The sequence below is a fragment of the Oncorhynchus tshawytscha genome, linkage group LG20 (genome assembly GCF_018296145.1).
Source record: "Oncorhynchus tshawytscha isolate Ot180627B linkage group LG20, Otsh_v2.0, whole genome shotgun sequence".
In the NCBI taxonomy this organism is placed as follows: domain Eukaryota; kingdom Metazoa; phylum Chordata; class Actinopteri; order Salmoniformes; family Salmonidae; genus Oncorhynchus; species Oncorhynchus tshawytscha.
Window position 1 is genome coordinate 16,834,065 of NC_056448.1, and position 19,424 is coordinate 16,853,488.

The window sequence follows — 19,424 nt, forward strand, 5'->3', positions numbered from 1 at the left end:
CTCTCTCCCCCACTTAGTCTCCTCCGTCTCTCTCTCTCTCTCTCTCTCTCTCCCCACTTAGTCTCCTCCGTCTCTCTCTCTCTCTCTCTCTCTCTCTCCCCACTTAGTCGTCCTCCGTCTCTTTCTCTCTCTCTCTCTCTCTCTCTCTCTCCCCCACTTAGTCGTCCTCCGTCTCTTTCTCTCTCTCTCTCTCTCTCTCTCTCCCCCACTTAGTCGTCCTCCGTCTCTTTCTCTCTCTCTCTCTCTCTCTCTCTCCCCACTTAGTCGTCCTCCGTCTCTTTCTCTCTGTCATGTATTGATTTGATGTTTGTTTATTTGCTTACTCCCTGCTCCCCAGACAGCTTCACTGAGTGTGAAGCAGGAATCACCCTGGGTATTTGGATCTTGTGCATTGATAACACACCACCCTTATAAACTTACATTGCAGCCATCCTCTCATGCATTTTTTATATCTTTTGGTTTTCTGCTGTCCTTATCAATGCTCAAGAAGATCTCTGTGAACTCTGTGAGTGGTTGCAGCCAGCTGGTCATTATGTATGTTCAATGATTCTCTGCCTTTTTTTTGCTTTTTGCCAAATGGCTTTTTATTGATCGCGCAGGAGAGTGGAAACATTTCCTCTGTCAGTACATTTCTTTAATGGCATCAAAGACGTCCTCCACACTCAGGCCGACTAAGCCCCAGACACCTGTTGCGCTGTATATTAAAAAGAGACAAAAACACTATGGTTCTTCTTTAGACGGGCTCCTCATCACGCAAACAAAACCTGTTTTGTCTCCAGCTGTCGTTGCTGATAGCTCCATTGATAATAGGATTAGGAGACCCTGGACATTTCTGTCCTGACCCCCTCCCATGGTGGCATTACACCCAAAACCCACCCTCACCCCCAGTCCCAGCCCTTCACTCCAGGATTAAACTGGCTCTGTGGAAATATATCCTATCCTCCCTTAGACCTGGCTGCACTCTGCCCATCTGTAGAGGTGGAGTGCACAATTTTTTTCTGAATCAAAATCGGGCTTAGGTGGTGGGCGTGGTCAATGGCGCGATCTCCGACTGAACATTTTAGAGGCTCTCTTGACTGCAGAGACATCATTTTGCCATGGGGTGGAGAGCCATTTTTACCAGTTTAAAGCTAGTTTCCTGCATTTCTTCACATTTTGTCATGGCTTATGCTGTGTTCTTATGCTATCTGAGTGACTCAAACATTATAACAAAATCAATGGGGGCCCAATGCCATGACATTTTAGGAAATTCCAACTGTCTTGTTTTTTATTTTGATTATTGTTTGTTCTCAAAGATGACCTTATTTAAGATATATAGGTCCATTATCTTTTTTACAGACATTATATCTGGTTTTAGTCGTTGAATTTTACACTGAAAATGTTTTACCATCCCGAAAAGTATTATTTTGTATAAATACTGAACAAAAATATAAACGCAACATTCAACAATTTCAACGATTTTACTGAGTTACAGTTCATATAAGGAAATCAGACCATTTAAATAAATTCATCAGCCCCTAATCTATGTATTTCACATGACTGGGCAAGGGCGCATGACTGGGCAGACATGCATGGGCCTGGGAGGGCATAGGCCCACCCACTGGGGAGCCAGGCCCAGCCAAGCAGAATTAGTTTTTCCCCACAAAAGGGCTTTATTACAGACAGAAATACTCTTCCGTTTCATCAGCTATTCAGGTGGCTGGTCTCAGACGAACCCGCAGGTGAAGAAGCCGAATGTGCAGGTCCTGGGCTGGCGTGGCTACACTTTGTCAGCGGTTGTGAGGACGGTTGGACGTACTGCCAAATTCTTTAAAATGACATTGGAGGCGGCTTATGGTAGAGAATTAAACATTAAATTCTCTGGCAACCTCTCTGGTGGACATTCCTGCAGTCAGCATACCAATTGCATGCTCCCTCAAAACTTCAGACATCTGTGGCATTGTGTGACAAAACTTCACATTTTAGAGTGGTCTTTTATTGTCCATAGCCCAAGGTGCACCTGTGTAAAAATCATGCTATTAAATCAGTTTCTTGATATGTCACATCTGTCAGGTGGATAGATTATCTTGGCAAATGAGAAATGCTCATTAACGGGGATGTTAACAAATTTGTGCACAGAATTTGAGAGAAATAAGATTTGTGTGCGTATGGAACATTTCTGGGATCTTTTATTTCAGCTCATGAAACATGGAACCAACACTTTACATGTTGCGTTTATATTTTTGTTCAGTATATATATATATATTTAAAAAATTGGACTGTTTGTACTTAGGTGGCCCTGGGAAAAAAAACCCTGGAGTGGTTATGTTAAGCTAGTATACATGATCCCAACCCATGTCCCCATGAGCATGTCACAAAGCCAAACCTACCTTGCCCATCCAGTCAGTCTTAACAAGAGCTGTTCCTTTGTCAGTCCAGCTATAGTTCTGCTCTGTTCTGCCATGCTGGCTAAATGCCCACTGGCTTGCCTCACGGGATTAGTTATGATTACTGCCAACCCACCCTGATCATGGATGGATCATGAAAGACTGTCCTCCACGTGGCATGGGGCAGCCAGACCTGTTGTTTGTGACTATACTGCTCAGTGCAGTTGTGATGGATGTTGTGTAAATTATTGTGAGTGACGTTTTGAGGCCTGGGGTCTCATGGGCTTGTGGTGGTGTTATAGGATTGAGGAATTTTTATATTTTTTACTTCACCTTTATTTAACCAGGTAGGCTAGTTGAGAACAAGTTCTCATTTACAACTGCGACCTGGCCAAGATAAAGCAAAGCAGTTCGACACATACAACAACACAGAGTTACACATGGAATAAACAAACATACAGTCATGTGGAATGTGTTACAACAAAGAAATGCCTGAAACAATGTTATGTGGGGGCACCATATTTTACTCCAATTGGCCAAGCATAAGCACCATTTTAGAGTGAGTAGGAAATGAGGTTGCTGATTGGAGTCGTGAAGGAGACAATGTTTTATCTCTGTATAAATGGGTAGTAATCAGTGTCTTTGTAATCCCAGCCAGAGACAGCATTCTGACTGACTGACTGACTGACTGGCTGGCTGGCTGGCTGGCTGGCTGGCTTGCTGGCTGACTGGCTGACTGGCTGGCTGGCTGGCTGACTGGCTGGCTGACTGGCTGGCTGACTGGCTGGCTGGCTGGCTGGCTGACTGGCTGGCTGACTGACCCAGCTGTGGTGCTGAAATCACAAACGGATAGCTTTCATAATTCAGTAATACATTATTTTAGTAAATACAAGGTCAAAAATATTGCTTTTTGACTTACCTTGGAAGTTTTCCATGGGTCAAGGGGCACTACCAACCTACAAAAATGCTTCCATTATTTGGGTACAGCTGCCACAGGCTGTTACAGATCAACCCCAAATAATGTCGCTAAAGGACTTTAGTTGATTTTGACATTCAATGCTTAAAGATGGAATCTGCAATAGGGGGAAACAGCGCCCCTGGCTGCCCCACCACCGTTGTTATTGATTTTGTTTGCGAACTGAGGAGAGTTGCCCAGCATGGTAAAAAATGCAGTACATATTGTGCTCTTCTGGAAAAACAGTTTGCAGGAACGTCTTTGTTGTTGTAATATCGCAAACGGAGGTGGATGCTTCACTATTAAGGAGTCCAGCTTTAAGTGGAAGCTATGCTGAGCAGCATTGTTTTGGTGTGCTCTTCAGCTGGGAGGGAGGCACCATTTTGAGGTGTGAAGGTGAGACATTCCCCAGTGCTGTGACCACTGAGACTGTGAGCAAGTCAGTCTGTTCTAGGACGATAAGAGCAAGGCCAGGCATTGCCCATGCAGTGACCTGATTGTGGTTACCTAGGGTAATTGTGATGAGGTAGCCTCCCAGTGAGGTCATGTGATACCGTCTGCTCTGTGGGAATGGTGTAGGGTGTAAGAGGAGCACAGACGCGGTGCTTGATATGGGTGCAGCGACGGCCCTGCCATCCCAACAGTGGGCTGTCTGTTCTGTCTGCCCAGGGGCCATTAATGTGAGCCGAGGAAAAATGTCTATTATCAGTCTCGATCTAAAAGTAGAGAGAGAGACGTGACCTGGCTGTAAAAACAACAGAAGAGCACAAGACCAACTGTACCTCTCATAATTCTCTTAAAACACAGACTTTCAGACTGGGTCAGGTAGAAATGGTGAGGATCAAACAGCAGTCCTTTTCACATTGCCTTGAAACATGGTGCTTAGAATAAGTCACCGCCTGGAGAGACAGAGAGAGAGAGAAAGTGGAGAGAGGGGAAATACATGACGGATGGAGGGTACCGTAAATGACTGTTTGGTTGTGAGTTAGAGTCCTAATTGAGCTGATGTTGCAACGTCATCTTGATAATTGCAACCACCCTCCAGCTCTCCTTCCTGCTGCTCCTGTGGGGTCTCAACCACACTATAGCTCTGTATAGGTCGGTTTACTCCTTCACTTATTTTAGCTCCTTAATTGTATCCCACCCTGCATTAATCACGCTAGGGGAACTTAGGGTATTTGGAAGTGGTGTTGCTGTTCCCACTGTTGACTAGGCATCCGTCTTAGTGTACTGTGAGTAAGGAATGATGCACTTTGCTATACTTTACTGTTTTATCGTTTGAACACACAACAGTACTGTGCTCATTAGTCAGTTGGGAACATTAGTCAGCAACATATACAACACATATTGGTGCTGTCTTTGCCTTCCTGTTTGCGGACGCCTGCCGTTATCGTCAACAGAACTAAAGATGGATAATCATCAGCTTTATAGGACGTGCTCTTATCCCCTCTGCCATAATCATTTTTAATCTGCTCTCGGTGTCCATTAAAATCTGTTTCCAATTCATTCTTTTTTCAGAGCTTTCGGTGCAGTGTGCAGCATCTTTCCCTGACCCCTCTAGGTGAGGGAGCTGTAGCATTATTTATGCACCTATAAAGCATGTCAGTGAAGCCTTTATCAGTGGAAGTCAGGAGCCAGGCAGAGAGACAGGGAGATGAGGACAGAGGGCTGGATATAGAGAGAACCAATACTGTTGCTTCTCAGACCTTAGACCAACAAAGTGTTCAAAGAAGATTTGCCACAACACAAAAATCTAAGTAGATCTTAGCGCTGCATTGCTTCTCTCTCTCTCTCTCTCTCTCTCTCGAACAAACACACAAACATAGATTTTGAGTTATTTCCGTGGTATTCGGGCGCAGTCACAGGCAGACGCCCTGAGTGGGGCATTAGTCACGGCTGAGCTGTGGCAGATTTGAATCGGTCTGCTGGAAAATCACTCCCTTCCCTGTTTTTTTTTCATGCACCACTGTCCTGAGGCTGTGTTTGTGGAGTGGAGTTCACAGTCTAACACAGCATGGTTCTCAGTCAGTCATTCAGACCTCCTTTCTCTCTCTCTCTCTCTCTCTCTCTCTCTCTCTCTCTCTCTCTCACTCGCTTGCTCTCTCTCTTTCTCTCTCTTTCTCTCTCTCCCTCTCTCCATCTCTCTCTCCCTACCCCCCACTGGGCCTTAGTGAGTGGGAGGATGTAGCTATCGACCCTGGACAGGCTTGCTGCGGAAATCCCCACGCCAGACCATCTGAGTCAGAGCCAGAAGTCACACAGCTTGGAGCCCCAATTTCCCTGGAGTCAAAGCACAGAGACATACACAACCCCATGGGCCAGGAGTTTGTCTCTCGCTCTCTGTCTCTGTGTCTCTCGCTCTCTGTCTTTGTCTCTCTGTCTCTGTGTCTCTTGCTTACTGTCTCTGTCTCTGTGTCTCTCGCTCTGTCTCTGTGTCTCTCACTCTCTGTCTATGTCTCTGTGTCTCTTGCTTCCTGTCTCTGTGTCTCTCGCTCTCTGTCTCTGTGTCTCTCACTCTCTGTCTCTGTGTCTCTCACTCTCTGTCTCTGTCTCTGTGTCTCTCGCTCTCTGTCTCTGTGTCTCTCACTCTCTGTCTCTGTGTCTCTCACTCTCTGTCTATGTCTCTGTGTCTCTCACTCTCTGTCTCTGTCTCTCTTGCTTCCTGTCTCTGTCTCTATGTCTCTCGCTCTCTGTCTCTGTCTCTCACTCTCTGTTTATGTCTCTGTGTCTCTTGCTTCCTGTCTCTGTGTCTCTTGCTTCCTGTCTCTGTGTCGCTTGCTCTCTGTCTCTGTGTCTCTCACTCTCTGTCTATGTCTCTGTGTCTCTCGCTCTGTCTCTGTGTCTCTCACTCTCTGTCTATGTCTCTGTGTCTCTCACTCTCTGTTTATGTCTCTGTGTCTCTCGCTCTGTCTCTGTGTCTCTCACTCTCTGTCTATGTCTCTGTGTCTCTCACTCTCTGTTTATGTCTCTGTGTCTCTTGCTTCCTGTCTCTGTGTCTCTTGCTTCCTGTCTCTGTGTCGCTTGCTCTCTGTCTCTGTGTCTCTCACTCTCTGTCTATGTCTCTGTGTCTCTCGCTCTGTCTCTGTGTCTCTCACTCTCTGTCTATGTCTCTGTGTCTCTTGCTTCCTGTCTCTGTGTCTCTCACTCTCTGTCTCTGTGTCTCTCACTCTCTGTCTATGTCTCTGTGTCTCTCACTCTCTGTCTCTGTCTCTCTTGCTTCCTGTCTCTGTCTCTATGTCTCTCGCTCTCTGTCTCTGTCTCTCACTCTCTGTTTATGTCTCTGTGTCTCTTGCTTCCTGTCTCTGTGTCTCTTGCTTCCTGTCTCTGTGTCGCTTGCTCTCTGTCTCTGTGTCTCTCACTCTCTGTCTATGTCTCTGTCTCTCACTCTCTGTCTCTGTCTCTCTTGCTTCCTGTCTCTGTCTCTATGTCTCTCGCTCTCTGTCTCTGTGTCTCTCACTCTCTGTTTATGTCTCTGTGTCTCTTGCTTCCTGTCTCTGTCTCTGTGTCTCTCACTCTCTGTCTCTGTCTCTCACTCTCTGTCTCTGTGTCTCTCACTCTCTGTCTCTGTCTCTGTGTCTCTTGCTCTCTGTCTCTGTGTCTCTCACTCTCTGTCTCTGTGTCTCTCACTCTCTGTCTCTGTGTCTGTGTCTCTTGCTTCCTGTCTCTGTCTCTGTGTCTCTTGCTCTCTGTCTCTGTGTCTCTCACTCTCTGTCTCTGTGTCTCTCACTCTCTGTCTCTGTGTCTGTGTCTCTTGCTTCCTGTCTCTGTCTCTGTGTCTCTTGCTCTCTGTCTCTGTGTCTCTCACTCTCTGTCTCTGTCTCTGTGTCTTTCACTCTCTGTCTCTGTGTCTGTGTCTCTTGCTTCCTGTCTCTGTCTCTGTGTCTCTTGCTCTCTGTCTCTGTGTCTCTCACTCTCTGTCTCTGTCTCTGTGTCTCTCACTCTCTGTCTCTGTGTCTGTGTCTCTTGCTTCCTGTCTCTGTCTCTGTGTCTCTTGCTCTCTGTCTCTGTGTCTCTCACTCTCTGTCTCTGTGTCTGTGTCTCTTGCTTCCTGTCTCTGTGTCTCTCACTCTCTGTCTCTGTCTCTCTTGCTTCCTGTCTCTGTGTCTATGTCTCTCGCTCTCTGTCTCTGTGTCTCTCACTCTCTGTTTATGTCTCTGTGTCTCTTGCTCTCTGTCTCTGTGTCTCTCACTCTCTGTCTCTGTGTCTGTGTCTCTTGCTTCCTGTCTCTGTCTCTGTGTCTCTTGCTCTCTGTCTCTGTGTCTCTCACTCTCTGTCTCTGTCTCTGTGTCTTTCACCATGTTCTAAGCTGCTGACTAGATACGATCAAAGGAATGGCATCAGTTAACATGGCTGTGAATCTATTGTCCCATAAAGCACCTCAGTAATTCTCCCTCTGCTCTGTGTCACAACCATATTCAGGATGACTGTTGTAGGTCAGTCACCAACTGTGTTTGCAATGTGCTGCTTTGTGCAGGTGGGTTCAGTAGAGCATTGATAACAAAGTAGTCTACTTTAATAAATTATTCCCTGGTAACGTCAGAATTCTCCATCCACTGCTCTACATGAGTGGGACACAGAGAGACACATTTGTACTTCCCTTTGGATGTTGTTTGGAAATGCAGTCTTCAACCCTCTGAGGCCTGAACAGAGAGACTGATTGTGGTGGTGCTCACAATGGACAGAGTCAGCAACACAAACACATTTGCATTCATTGAAGTCTCTTGAGAAGATGGACCCCTCCACAATGCTGCTTTTCATGGGGATAGACTCTTCCCCACTTGTGGACCGGACACTCCTGGCATACACACACACACACAGTCTTGTACAACTAACCTTGTGGGGACACAAAATTCAATCCCATTCAAAATCCTATTTTCCCTAACCTCTAACTCTTACTCTAACCTTAACTCTACTCTTTTTTTTTCTTTTTTTTTCTACTGTGTTATTGACTTGTTAATTGTTTACTCCATGTGTAACTCTGTGTTGTCTGTTCACACTGCTATGCTTTATCTTGGCCAGGTCGCAGTTGCAAATGAGAACTTGTTCTCAACTAGCCTACCTGGTTAAATAAAGGTGAAATAAAAAAATAAAAAACCTTAACCCCAAAACCTAACCTTAACCATAACTTTAAACCTAACCCTAGCTCTTAACCCTAAACCTAATTGTAACCCTAACACTAATTGTAACCTCAACACTAAACCCCATAGAAATAGCATTTGACCTAGTGGGGACTAACAAAATGTCCCCAGTTGGTTAGCTTTTTGTTCGTTTACTATACTTGTGGGGACTTCTGGTCCCCATAAGTATAGTTAAACATGCCCACACGTTCACACACATAATCTCCCGCCATACTTACAGGTTAAAGTTGACTATTTATTGACTTTATTGAGTTTGGACATCCTCTATTATACAGTATTTTATATACAAAGCACACAGAAAAAGTCCAAAACATACAAAGTTCAAAGTTCAATTTGCTGATTTGGAGGCTTAATTATACAATCTCACCTAAACCTTCCAATCAAATCAACTCAAATGTTATTAGTCACATGCGCCGAATACAACAGGTTACAGTGAAATGCTTACTTACGAGTCCCTAACCAACAATGCAGTAAAAAAATTAAAATACGGATAAGAATAAGAAATAAAATAACAAGTAATTAAAGAGCAGCAGTAAAATAACAATAGCGAGACTATATACAGGGGGTCCTGGTACAGTAATGTGCGGGGGCACCGGTTAGTTGAGGTAATATGTACATGTAGGTAGAGTTATTAAAGTGATGATAGATGATAATAACAGAGATTAGCAGAGGTGTAAAAGAGGGGGGGCAATGCAAATATTCTGGATAGTCATTTGATTAGATGTTCAGGAGTCTTATGGCTTGGGGGTAGAAGCTGTTTAGAAGCCTCTTGGACCTAGACTTGGCACTCCGGTACCACTTGCCATGCTGTAGCAAAGAGAACAGTCTATGACTAGGGTGGCTGGAGTCTTGGACAATTTCTTAGGGCAACTTTCCACTGGTATATGGTATTGTAGGATTAGGAGGCCACTGGGCTACACCCTTTCATAAATACAGTGCACTAGCATAGCCTTTCTGTACACTACAGCAATGACACCCCTCTAACTGTTTTGTACACTCTGTGGTCCAACTCCGCCACTGGGAGCGTTGATTCTCCACCCTCAGCCTCACTACTCTCTACGTTTCCACTGACAGGGACTTCCATTATGTTTTATTCACAACTCTTCAGTTGGCGTGTATATTCATTATCTTGAGTGGTAGGTCTCTCAATGTGATGTGTTTGTCTGCTGTTAACAGTGGTTAAGCAGCAGAACAAGGGGAGGAGGGAGGAGGGGAGTGAGTGGTAATTGGAATTCACTGTTGCTCCCCACCAGGCCCTCTTAACCCAAATCCCAGCCACTGCATGCCTGCTGCCTGCTGAATGGGGCTGTGTGGAGATGAGAGGATGTGAGGAGAATTCAGACAACCTCACATATCTCTCCCGTTTCCCTGGAACTTTTCGCTCTCTCTCTCTCTCTCTCTCTCTCTCTCTCTCTCTCTCCCTCATTCTGTCTCTGATGACGCTCCTTCATTCTGTCTGGGTCTCTAGATGACGCTCCTTCATTCTGTCTCTGTCTGGGTCTCTAGATGACACTCCCTCATTCTGTCTCTGTCTGGGTCTCTAGATGACGCTCCCTCATTCTGTCTCTGTCTGGGTCTCTAGATGACGCTCCCTCATTCTGTCTCTGTCTGGGTCTCTAGATGACGCTCCCTCATTCTGTCTCTGTCTGGGTCTCTAGATGACGCTCCCTCATTCTGTCTCTGTCTGGGTCTCTAGATGACGCTCCATCATTCTGTCACTGTCTAGATGACGCTCCCTCATTCTGTCTCTGTCTGGGTCTCTAGATGACACTCCCTCATTCTGTCACTGTCTAGATGACGCTCCCTCATTCTGTCTCTGTCTGGGTCTCTAGATGACGCTCCCTCATTCTGTCTCTGTCTGGGTCTCTAGATGACGCTCCCTCATTCTGTCTCTGTCTGGGTCTCTAGATGACACTCCCTCATTCTGTCTCTGTCTGGGTCTCTAGATGACACTCCCTCATTCTGTCTCTGTCTGGGTCTCTAGATGACACTCCCTCATTCTGTCACTGTCTGGGTCTCTAGATGACGCTCCCTCATTCTGTCTCTGTCTGGGTCTCTAGATGACGCTCCTTCATTCTGTCTCTGTCTGGGTCTCTAGATGACGCTCCCTCATTCTGTCTCTGTCTGGGTCTCTAGATGACGCTCCTTCATTCTGTCACTCTCTGGGTCCCTAGATGACACTCCCTTATTCTGTCACTGTCTAGATGACGCTCCCTCATTCTGTCACTCTCTGGGTCTCTAGATGACACTCCCTTATTCTGTCACTGTCTAGATGACGCTCCCTCATTCTGTCTCTGTCTGGGTCTCTAGATGACACTCCCTCATTCTGTCACTGTCTAGATGACGCTCCTTCATTCTGTCTCTGTCTGGGTCTCTAGATGACGCTCCCTCATTCTGTCTCTGTCTGGGTCTCTAGATGACGCTCCCTCATTCTGTCTCTGTCTGGGTCTGTAGATGACGCTCCTTCATTCTGTCTCTGTCTGGGTCTCTAGATGACGCTCCCTCATTCTGTCTCTGTCTGGGTCTCTAGATGACGCTCCCTCATTCTGTCTCTGTCTGGGTCTCTAGATGACACTCCCTCATGTCTCTGTCTGGGTCTCTAGATGACGCTCCCTCATTCTGTCTCTGTCTGGGTCTGTAGATGACGCTCCTTCATTCTGTCTCTGTCTGGGTCTCTAGATGACGCTCCCTCATTCTGTCTCTGTCTGGGTCTCTAGATGACGCTCCCTCATTCTGTCTCTGTCTGGGTCTCTAGATGACACTCCCTCATTCTGTCTCTGTCTGGGTCTCTAGATGACAGTGCAAAGGGAGAACACACTATCAGACATAATACCTCACTGATATAACTTTGGCAACAATATCACTAGTAATTACACGACAGAGTGTAGTCACTAGCCATGAAATTGATGTATAATAGTGATATTGAGAGAGTTCTGTCCTGTTTTAAACACTCGTTCTCTCCTCACCTTTACTTTCTCGCTATCTCTTTCGCTTAGTTTTTTAGGAACTTGTGGTGATGTTCATGAGTGCCGATGTTCTCTGCTGACCCCAGAGGTCATTGTTTCTCATCCTCTGACACTTATAGCACAACACCACATTCATTCTCTCTCCCTCAGGGGCAATCACTATGACCCTTGTGGCACACCTCTCTGTGCTTTTGACAGCTTTCTCTAGGAAGACCTTGATGGGTCATCTACAGGTCACTGTCTGTCACCTGTCTGAACATCCACTCCCACACAGTGGCTTCACATTGCTTCTAGGTTAATCCATGACCCCAACTCCAAAACATGTCATCGCCATCCTCCAGCTTGTTCCTGGAACTGCCAATCCCCCAGCAGTTCCCCCATCCCTCATTTCTCTTCCCCCAAAATGTCCCATCAGAGCACACATGACTGAGCCGGAAAGTACATTGTTATTAAATGATAATGACTTATACATTAGTGCCTCATAGCCTATCAGTTAAGCAGCAGCACTCTGCTTTCTCATTTCCCTGTCATTGTCATTGGCATTATTGATATTTGCTTATGCATCACCAAGCATCACAGGTGTGAGGGAGGGAGTTGGGAGGGAAGTGGCACAGATAGACAAGAGTGCTTCCCTTAAAGTCAATGAGATGGGCTTTATGTTTATTTATAGTGGCAGGCGAGGCAAACCGGCAGTCAGGCCATTAACTTCATCAAAGGGATGGCTTTCAGTCAATGGCTACATCGAGCTGAGAGGAGCTACTACACACTGGGACCCAGCCACAGCATGGCAGATAGACTGACTGAGGGATGATGGGAGAGAGGAAGGGGGTGAGAGAGAAGAGGGAGAGGGATGAGGGTGACTCCCATTTTCTTGTTTCTTTCTCTCTATGGCTGTCTTGTGTGTTGCATGTCACATACATACACACACACACACACACACACACACACACACACACACACACACACACGTACATACATACATACATACATACATACATACATACATACATACATACATACATACATACATACATACATACATACATACATACATACATACATACATACATACATGACTTCTCTATAGGAAGTCATTCTATGGGACACTTTCACTTCCTCTGAGTAGGCTGTCGTGTGTGTGTGTGTGTGTGTGTGTGTGTGTGTGTGTGTGTGTGTGTGTGTGTGTGTGTGTGTGTGTGTGTGTGTGTGTGTGTGTTCTAAGGTGCAAAGAATCAGAGCAGGTCCAGTTCAAGTGTTCAAGGAGTCTGATGGCTTGTAGATAGAAACTGTCTCTGAGCCTGTTGGTATCAGATCTCATGCTCCGGTACCGTCTGCCAAACGGTAAAGGAGTGAACAGCTCATGACTGGGGTGTGTGGGGACCTTGATGATGCTGCGGGCTTTCCTCAGGCACTGTTTCGAGTGGATATCCTCGAGTGTGTGTGTGTCAAGGGTGTGTGTGCCTACCTGTATGTGTGTGTACATCTGTGTGTTTATGAGAGAGAAAGTGTTTTGACAGTGTGTGCCTGGTCTGACATGGCTGTGAGCCATTCTGAAGGTGACCTAGGGTAGCCTCTGAGTCAGGGCTTCAGACTGACACAACCTCACTGAATCAGTCACTGACAGGAAGAGGCTGGAGGCAACATGGACGCTCCGGCTGTTCTGCTGGGTCACTCCTCTCCCTACTGTTTGTCTATAAACTTTACCTGTTTGTTATGGTTATTCAGTCTCTCTAGTAGGGCTGGGCAATATATACAATCTATTTTATTCATTCAAATGTATGTTTTTGCACGATATTCCAAATGCCTGTATCTCAAGAATGGAGTTTTTTTGTATTTTTCGTTTTTATGAGTGTTTAAGTCCGCTTGTTCTCATGTTGTGTTTTTTCCTGTGCACCTTCTGTGCTGTGTTCCCATTAACACGCATTGGGCTTATTTTGGACAGTTTTAGCCAAGAGTGAAACCTCTTGCGTCGCCTCTTCCTCTCTGTTTACACACACCAAGCCCCTCCCCCTGTCACTCACACCGAAAAAGTTGAGAGATCACTTCTTCGTCTCTGACAAGCGGTTTCAACTCACTATTTGCATTTGAGGTTTGGTCCAACAGAATTGGTCATATGGACACATTGAGACATTATTTTATTGTAATAGGGGATAAGTGAACCTTTAACGACACCATTTTTATGTCTCATCTATTCAAATTGTGCACAGAGCAGACACTTCTAACATAGATTCTGGAAAATGTATGCTCAATTTGTCATTACCACGTACTGCTAGCAGCGTTTTAGCCAAATACTGTTATACTAGCTAGTCTGTGTTTTATAAATGGGCAATAATCATAAAACACAATTATAGAAGCAATTGGACAAAAACTGTAGATATGATTTCTAGCCCATATCGCCCAGCCTTACTCCCTAGGGTTGCAAAATTCCGGGAACTTTCAATAAATTCCCTGGTTTTCCAGAAATCCTGTTTGGAGGATTCTGGATTTCCTGTTTATTCCCTCCTTGATTACAGAATCCTCTAACTGGGATTTCATGAAAACCAGGACATTTTTTGTAAATTCCCATTTTGCAACCCTAATCCTCCCTCCCTCTCACTCTCATGATACAAAGCCTGTGACATAGTTTAGTTCCACTTCCTGTTCCCTGTTCTCTGAAGCAGCTGTGCCTCTGTTTCTCTCCATGGGTGTTCTTCTCCATGTGGCCTGATGCTATTCATGAACAACATGCTTCTGTTGTAACATGATACATACAACGACTGCTGTGCATCAATGTTTCCCTGTTTAGGACAAAAGACAAGAATAGCTAATGATTCCTTTAGCTTTTATTATTAGGTGTAATTAACTATGTATGACTGCTTTTTCAGTGACTGATTTGAAAGCTTTTTGTGGTTTCCTGGTTGTGATATCTTGGCCTTTGACCGTTTTCACTCAGCTGTGCTCTCTACATCCTCCTGTGCCTCTCACCTCTCCCCAAATGAACACACACACCGGTTGCATCACAGCCTGTTTCGGGAAATGTTCCATCCATGACTGCAAGGCCCTTCAGCAGGTGGTGAAGATAGCCCAGTACAGTGCATTCGGAAAGTATTCAGAACCCTTGACTTTCTACACATTTTGTTATGTTACAGTCGTATTCTAAAATGTATTAAATCATTTTTTCCCCTCATCAATCTACACACATTACCCCATAATGACAAAGAAAAAGCAGGTTTTTAGAAGTGTTTGCACATTTATTACAAATAAAAAATGGAAATATTAAATTTACGTATGTATTCAGACCCTTTACTCAGTACTTTGTTGAAGCACCTTTGGCAGCGACTACAGCCTCGAGTCTTCTTGGGTATGACGCTACAAGCTTGGCACACCTGTATTTCGGGAGTTTCTCCCATTCTTCTCTGCAGATTCTCTCAAGCTCTGCCAAGTTGGATGGGGAGCGTCGCTGCACAGCTATTTTCAGGTCTCTCCTGAGATTGCTTGATTGGGTTCAAGTCCGGGCTCTGGCTGGGCCACTCAAAGACATTCAGAGACTCGAAGCCACTCCTGCGTTGTCTTGGCTGTGTGCTTGGGGTCGTTGTCTGGTTGGAAGGTGAATCTTCGCCCGTCTGAGATCCTGAACGCTCTGGAGCTGGTTTTCATCAAGCATTTCTCTGTACTTTGTGCCGTTAATCTTTCCCTCGATTCTGACTAGTCTACCAGTCCCTGCCACTGAAAAACATCCCCACAGCATGATGCTGCCACCACCATGCTTCACCATAGGGATGGTGACAGGTTTCCTCCAGACGTGTTGCGTGGCGTTCAGGCCAAAGAGTTCAATCTTGGTTTCATCAGACCAGAGAATCTTGTTTCTCATGGTCAGAGTCCTTTAGGTGACTTTTGGCACCAGTGACTTCCGTCTGGCCACTCTACCATAAAGGCCTGATTGGTGGAGGGCTGCAGAGATGGTTGTCCTTCTGGAAGGTTCTCCCATCTCCACAGAGAAACACCTCCCTGTCCAAGGCCCTTCTCCCCCAATTGCTCTCATTCTTGGTGGTTCGAAACTTCTTTACATTTTAGAATGATGGAGGCCACAGTGTTCTTGGGGACCTTCAATGCTGCAGAAATGTTTTGTTACCCTTCCCCAGATCTGTGCCTCGACACAATTCTGTCTTGGAGTTCTACGGACAAATCCTTTGACCTCATCAAGTTGTAGAAACATCTCAAGTAGGAGAAATGGAAACAGGATGCACCTGAGCTCAACTTCGAGTCTCATAGAGTCTCAAAGGGTCTGAATACTTATGTAAATAAGGTATCAAAAAAAATCTAAAAACCTGTTTTCATTTTGTCATTATGGGATATTGTGTGGAGATTGATGAGGAAAAAAATACATGTAATCCATTTTAGAATAAGGCTGTAACGTAACAAAATGTGGAAAAGGTCAAGGGGTCTGAATACTTTCCGAATGCGCTGTACATCACTGTGCTCCCACCCATCCAGGATATCTACTCGAAACAGTGCACACACACACACACACACACACACACACACACACATATATATACATTCATTCTACACACACATTACAACTGCTTCTACCAGACTCTTGTTATGATTGCCAAATACTGCACAATTTAAACACTTGCCCCCGAATCCTCCCTTCCCCAAAACACGTGTAAATATTGGACTCTGAATTGTACCTTCCTGTATTATACTTATACTAAAATGTTTATTCTATTCTACTGAGCCATTTACTTTATGTTCCTGTTCTTATCTTTTCTTATTTCTTATTGTTGTTGTTGTATTGTCCAGAAGGAACCTGCAGGTAACAATTTCTTTGGACTGTGTATACCAGGTGTATCCTGTACATACGACTAATGAAACTTGAAACACACACAGCATCTGGCAGTGTGTTTGATGTGATCAGTGTCTATCACAGCAGCCTGTCGCTATGCTAAGAGCAGCCAACAGCAGGAAGCAAAGTGGCATTGCTCACTCGCTTACAAAACCACACCACTCTCCTCTGTGTGTGTTTCTGTAGTGTTACTGTCAGTTTCTCGCTCTCTCTCTAGGCTAGAGAGCAGAACAGGAAGCAGTGGGGTGGGGCTGTGTCTCTCTCTCTCTTCCTACCTCTTCCTTGCTCACTCGCTTCAGATTGAGTCTCTTTTGATTATTCCTGGCGGGAAGGAAGCACATCCCGGATTTGAGGTGGCAAGAATAGCTCTCTGTACTTTGAGTGGCAGTTCTGGTGTGAGAGTGTGTAACAGGGCAGAAGGGAGGGGTTGGGCAACACAGAGAGAGAGCCAGGGTGGGCCATGGCAAGCGAGGGAGCTTTGGCGGACTGCCCAGGAGAGCACACTGCTGCAGACCTCTCCACTCACACTGAACAGGACCAGGGGGACGCCGAGTCTTCGGTAGGCACACTCTGTCTGGGCACCATACAACATGGCTGCCTTCCACACTACAGTGTGTTTGTGAGTTTCCTCTCCGCTTTCTGCTTCATGTTCACTTCCTTCTCAGTCCATGCCATTTCTGATGACTCATGTCGGGGCTGCTTTTAGTATTGTCGCATTGTTTTCAGACCCATCTGAGTGGAGAACTGCCTCTATTCAATTTCTCGGTATTGTTCCGCTGGAGGGCATTGCTAAATGGCTATAAATGTATAGTAGTGAGTCACATGGTTAATGTTCCGGCCCTTTCCTCCTTCCTCTTCTCTCCTCTGTGCCGCTGTTGCTCACGTCCTGCCTCAGTATTAGAGGCTGTTCATTGTAAGACATGTGTGTGTGTCAAACTAGTGTGTTGTGTGTGTGTGTCTCAGCTCTGCTCAACAAGTGGGTGTTCTTCCTGTCTTAGTTCTACCAAGGCTCTATTCCTCCCTCATCTTTCTCTCTCCTTGTATGTTCTCTACCTCCATCTCTAGGTGATTTTAGTGTAGAGAAGGACTGGGAGCACAATGAAGCTACAGCCTTGGTGTTGTTCGGACAGTAACACCACGCTCCAGCTAACTGGGCCATTTGTCCCACAATTTGTGATCGCGTTGATACCAACAGTACTATTTCACCTGTATATCTAACGCTGTGTTCCTTCACAACAAATAGCCAAGCATTTCAGTGAGCCTTTTGACACAACATTAGGCCATCAGGTCCACTATGAGAAATATTCCCAGATTACCATAACTACTATGCACTGTTGTTGTGGAAGGTTTCCTGTTTAATAGCCTGTGTAAGTAGCCCTCGAAGGCCCAATACCTGGGTTTGGCCACGAGGGCTGGCTTGGCTTGCCTGCAGCCTGCTGTATTGTATTGTATTGCAGATGGTTCTAATGAGAGTCTGCCTGGTAGGAGCCAGGCTCTGCTCTGTTATGCCTGGCGTGGTGCTGAACAGGCCAATAGGGACGCTGCTGTAATCAGATCTGCAGGCTGGAGCCAGGGCCGGGTCTCTGAGTGGCCTACAGCAGTCGGTCAGTCGTTATGAGAGGGAAGGGACTGGGACTGCTCTGTCTGTCTGTCTCCATGTTGTAGGATCTGGGCTCCGTTCAACTCTAATAATGGTGCTGTCTCTGTTTGATTGTTGCTGATGTCTGCTGTTGGGTATTTACTGTGATAGTGTTGCATGCCGGTTTGTGTGTGTGTGTGTGTGTGTGTGTGTGCGTGTGTGTGTCTGTGTGTGTGTGTGTGTATGTGAGTGCATGCATGCAAGTGTGCTTATATGCATGCAATGCCGTTATATGCATGTACAGTGGGGAGAACAAGTATTTGATACCGATTTTGCAGGTTTTCCTACTTACAAAGCATGTAGAGGTATGTCATTTCTATCATAGGTACACTTCAACTGTGAGAGATGGAATCTAAAACAAAAATCCAGAAAATCACATTGTATGATTTTTAAGTAATTCATTTGCATTTTATTGCATGACATAAGTATTTGATACATCAGAAAAGCCGAACTTAATATTTGGTACAGAAACCTGTGTTTGCAATTACAGAGATCATACATTTCCTGTAGTTCTTGACCAGGTTTGCACACACTGCAGCAGGGATTTTGGCCCACTCCTCCATACAGAACTTCTCCAGATCCTTCAGGTTTCGGGGCTGTCGCTGGGCAATATGGACTTTCAGCTCCCTCCAAAGATGTTCTATTGGGTTCAGGTCTGGAGACTGGCTAGGCCACTCCAGGACCTTGAGATGCTTCTTACGGAGCCACTCCTTAGTTGCCCTGGCTGTGTGTTTCGGGTCGTTGTCATGCTGGAAGACCCAGTCACGACCCATCTTCAATGCTCTTACTGAGGGAAGGAGGTTGTTGGCCAAAGTCTCACAATACATGGCCTCATCCATCCTCCCCTCAATACGGTGCAGTCGTCCTGTCCCTTTTGCAGAAAAGCATCCCCAAAGAATGATGTTTCCACCTCCATGCTTCACGGTTGGGATGAGGTTCTTGGGGTTGTACTCATCCTTCTTCTTCCTCCAAACACGGCGAGTGGAGTTTAGACCAAAAAGCTCTATTTTTGTCTCATCAGACCACATGAGCTTCTCCCATTCCTCCTCTGGATCATCCAGATGGTCATTGGCAAACTTCAGACGGGCCTGGACATGCGCTGGCTTGAGCAGGGGGACCTCGCGTGTGCTGCAGGATTTTAATCCATGACGGCGTATTGTTTTACTAATGGCTTTCTTTGAGACTGTAGTCCCAGCTCTCTTCAGGTCATTGACCAGGTCCTGCCGTGTAGTTCTGGGCTGATCCCTTTATTTATTTATTTCTGGGCTGATCCCTTTATTTATTTATTTATTTTATTTTACCTTTATTTAACCAGGTAGGCAAGTTGAGAACAAGTTCTCATTTACAATTGCGACCTGGCCAAGATAAAGCAAAGCAGTTCGACAGATACAACGACACAGAGTTACACATGGAGTAATCCCTCACCTTCCTCATGATCATTGATGCCCCACGAGGTGAGATCTTGCATGGAGCCCCAGACCGAGGGTGATTGACCGTCATCTTGAACTTTTTCCATTTTCTAATAATTGTGC

The 19,424-nt window shown here is 45.6% G+C and overlaps 2 protein-coding genes across 9 annotated transcripts in view; one reads left to right on the forward strand and one right to left on the reverse strand.

Annotated features, from left to right (window-relative positions):
* Positions 1-19,424, reverse strand: part of LOC112219368 (guanine nucleotide exchange factor VAV2) — a 1,336,992-nt gene that overhangs the window by 556,024 nt on the left and 761,544 nt on the right. The window lies entirely within an intron of this gene.
* LOC112226300 (serine/threonine-protein kinase N1) overlaps positions 1-19,424 on the forward strand; it is a 41,680-nt gene that overhangs the window by 5,976 nt on the left and 16,280 nt on the right. The window contains exon 1 of one of the 4 annotated variants that reach the window (XM_024390696.2): positions 12,127-12,253. The exons of 1 other annotated variant lie outside the window; for it this stretch is intronic. In XM_024390696.2, the coding sequence (XP_024246464.2) occupies positions 12,233-12,253 (21 nt within the window). In that variant the 5' untranslated portion in view covers positions 12,127-12,232. Of the gene's footprint in view, positions 1-12,126; positions 12,254-16,477; positions 16,873-19,424 lie in introns of those variants that run through there. 2 more of the 4 variants (XM_024390693.2, XM_024390694.2) reach the window with 2 other exon arrangements.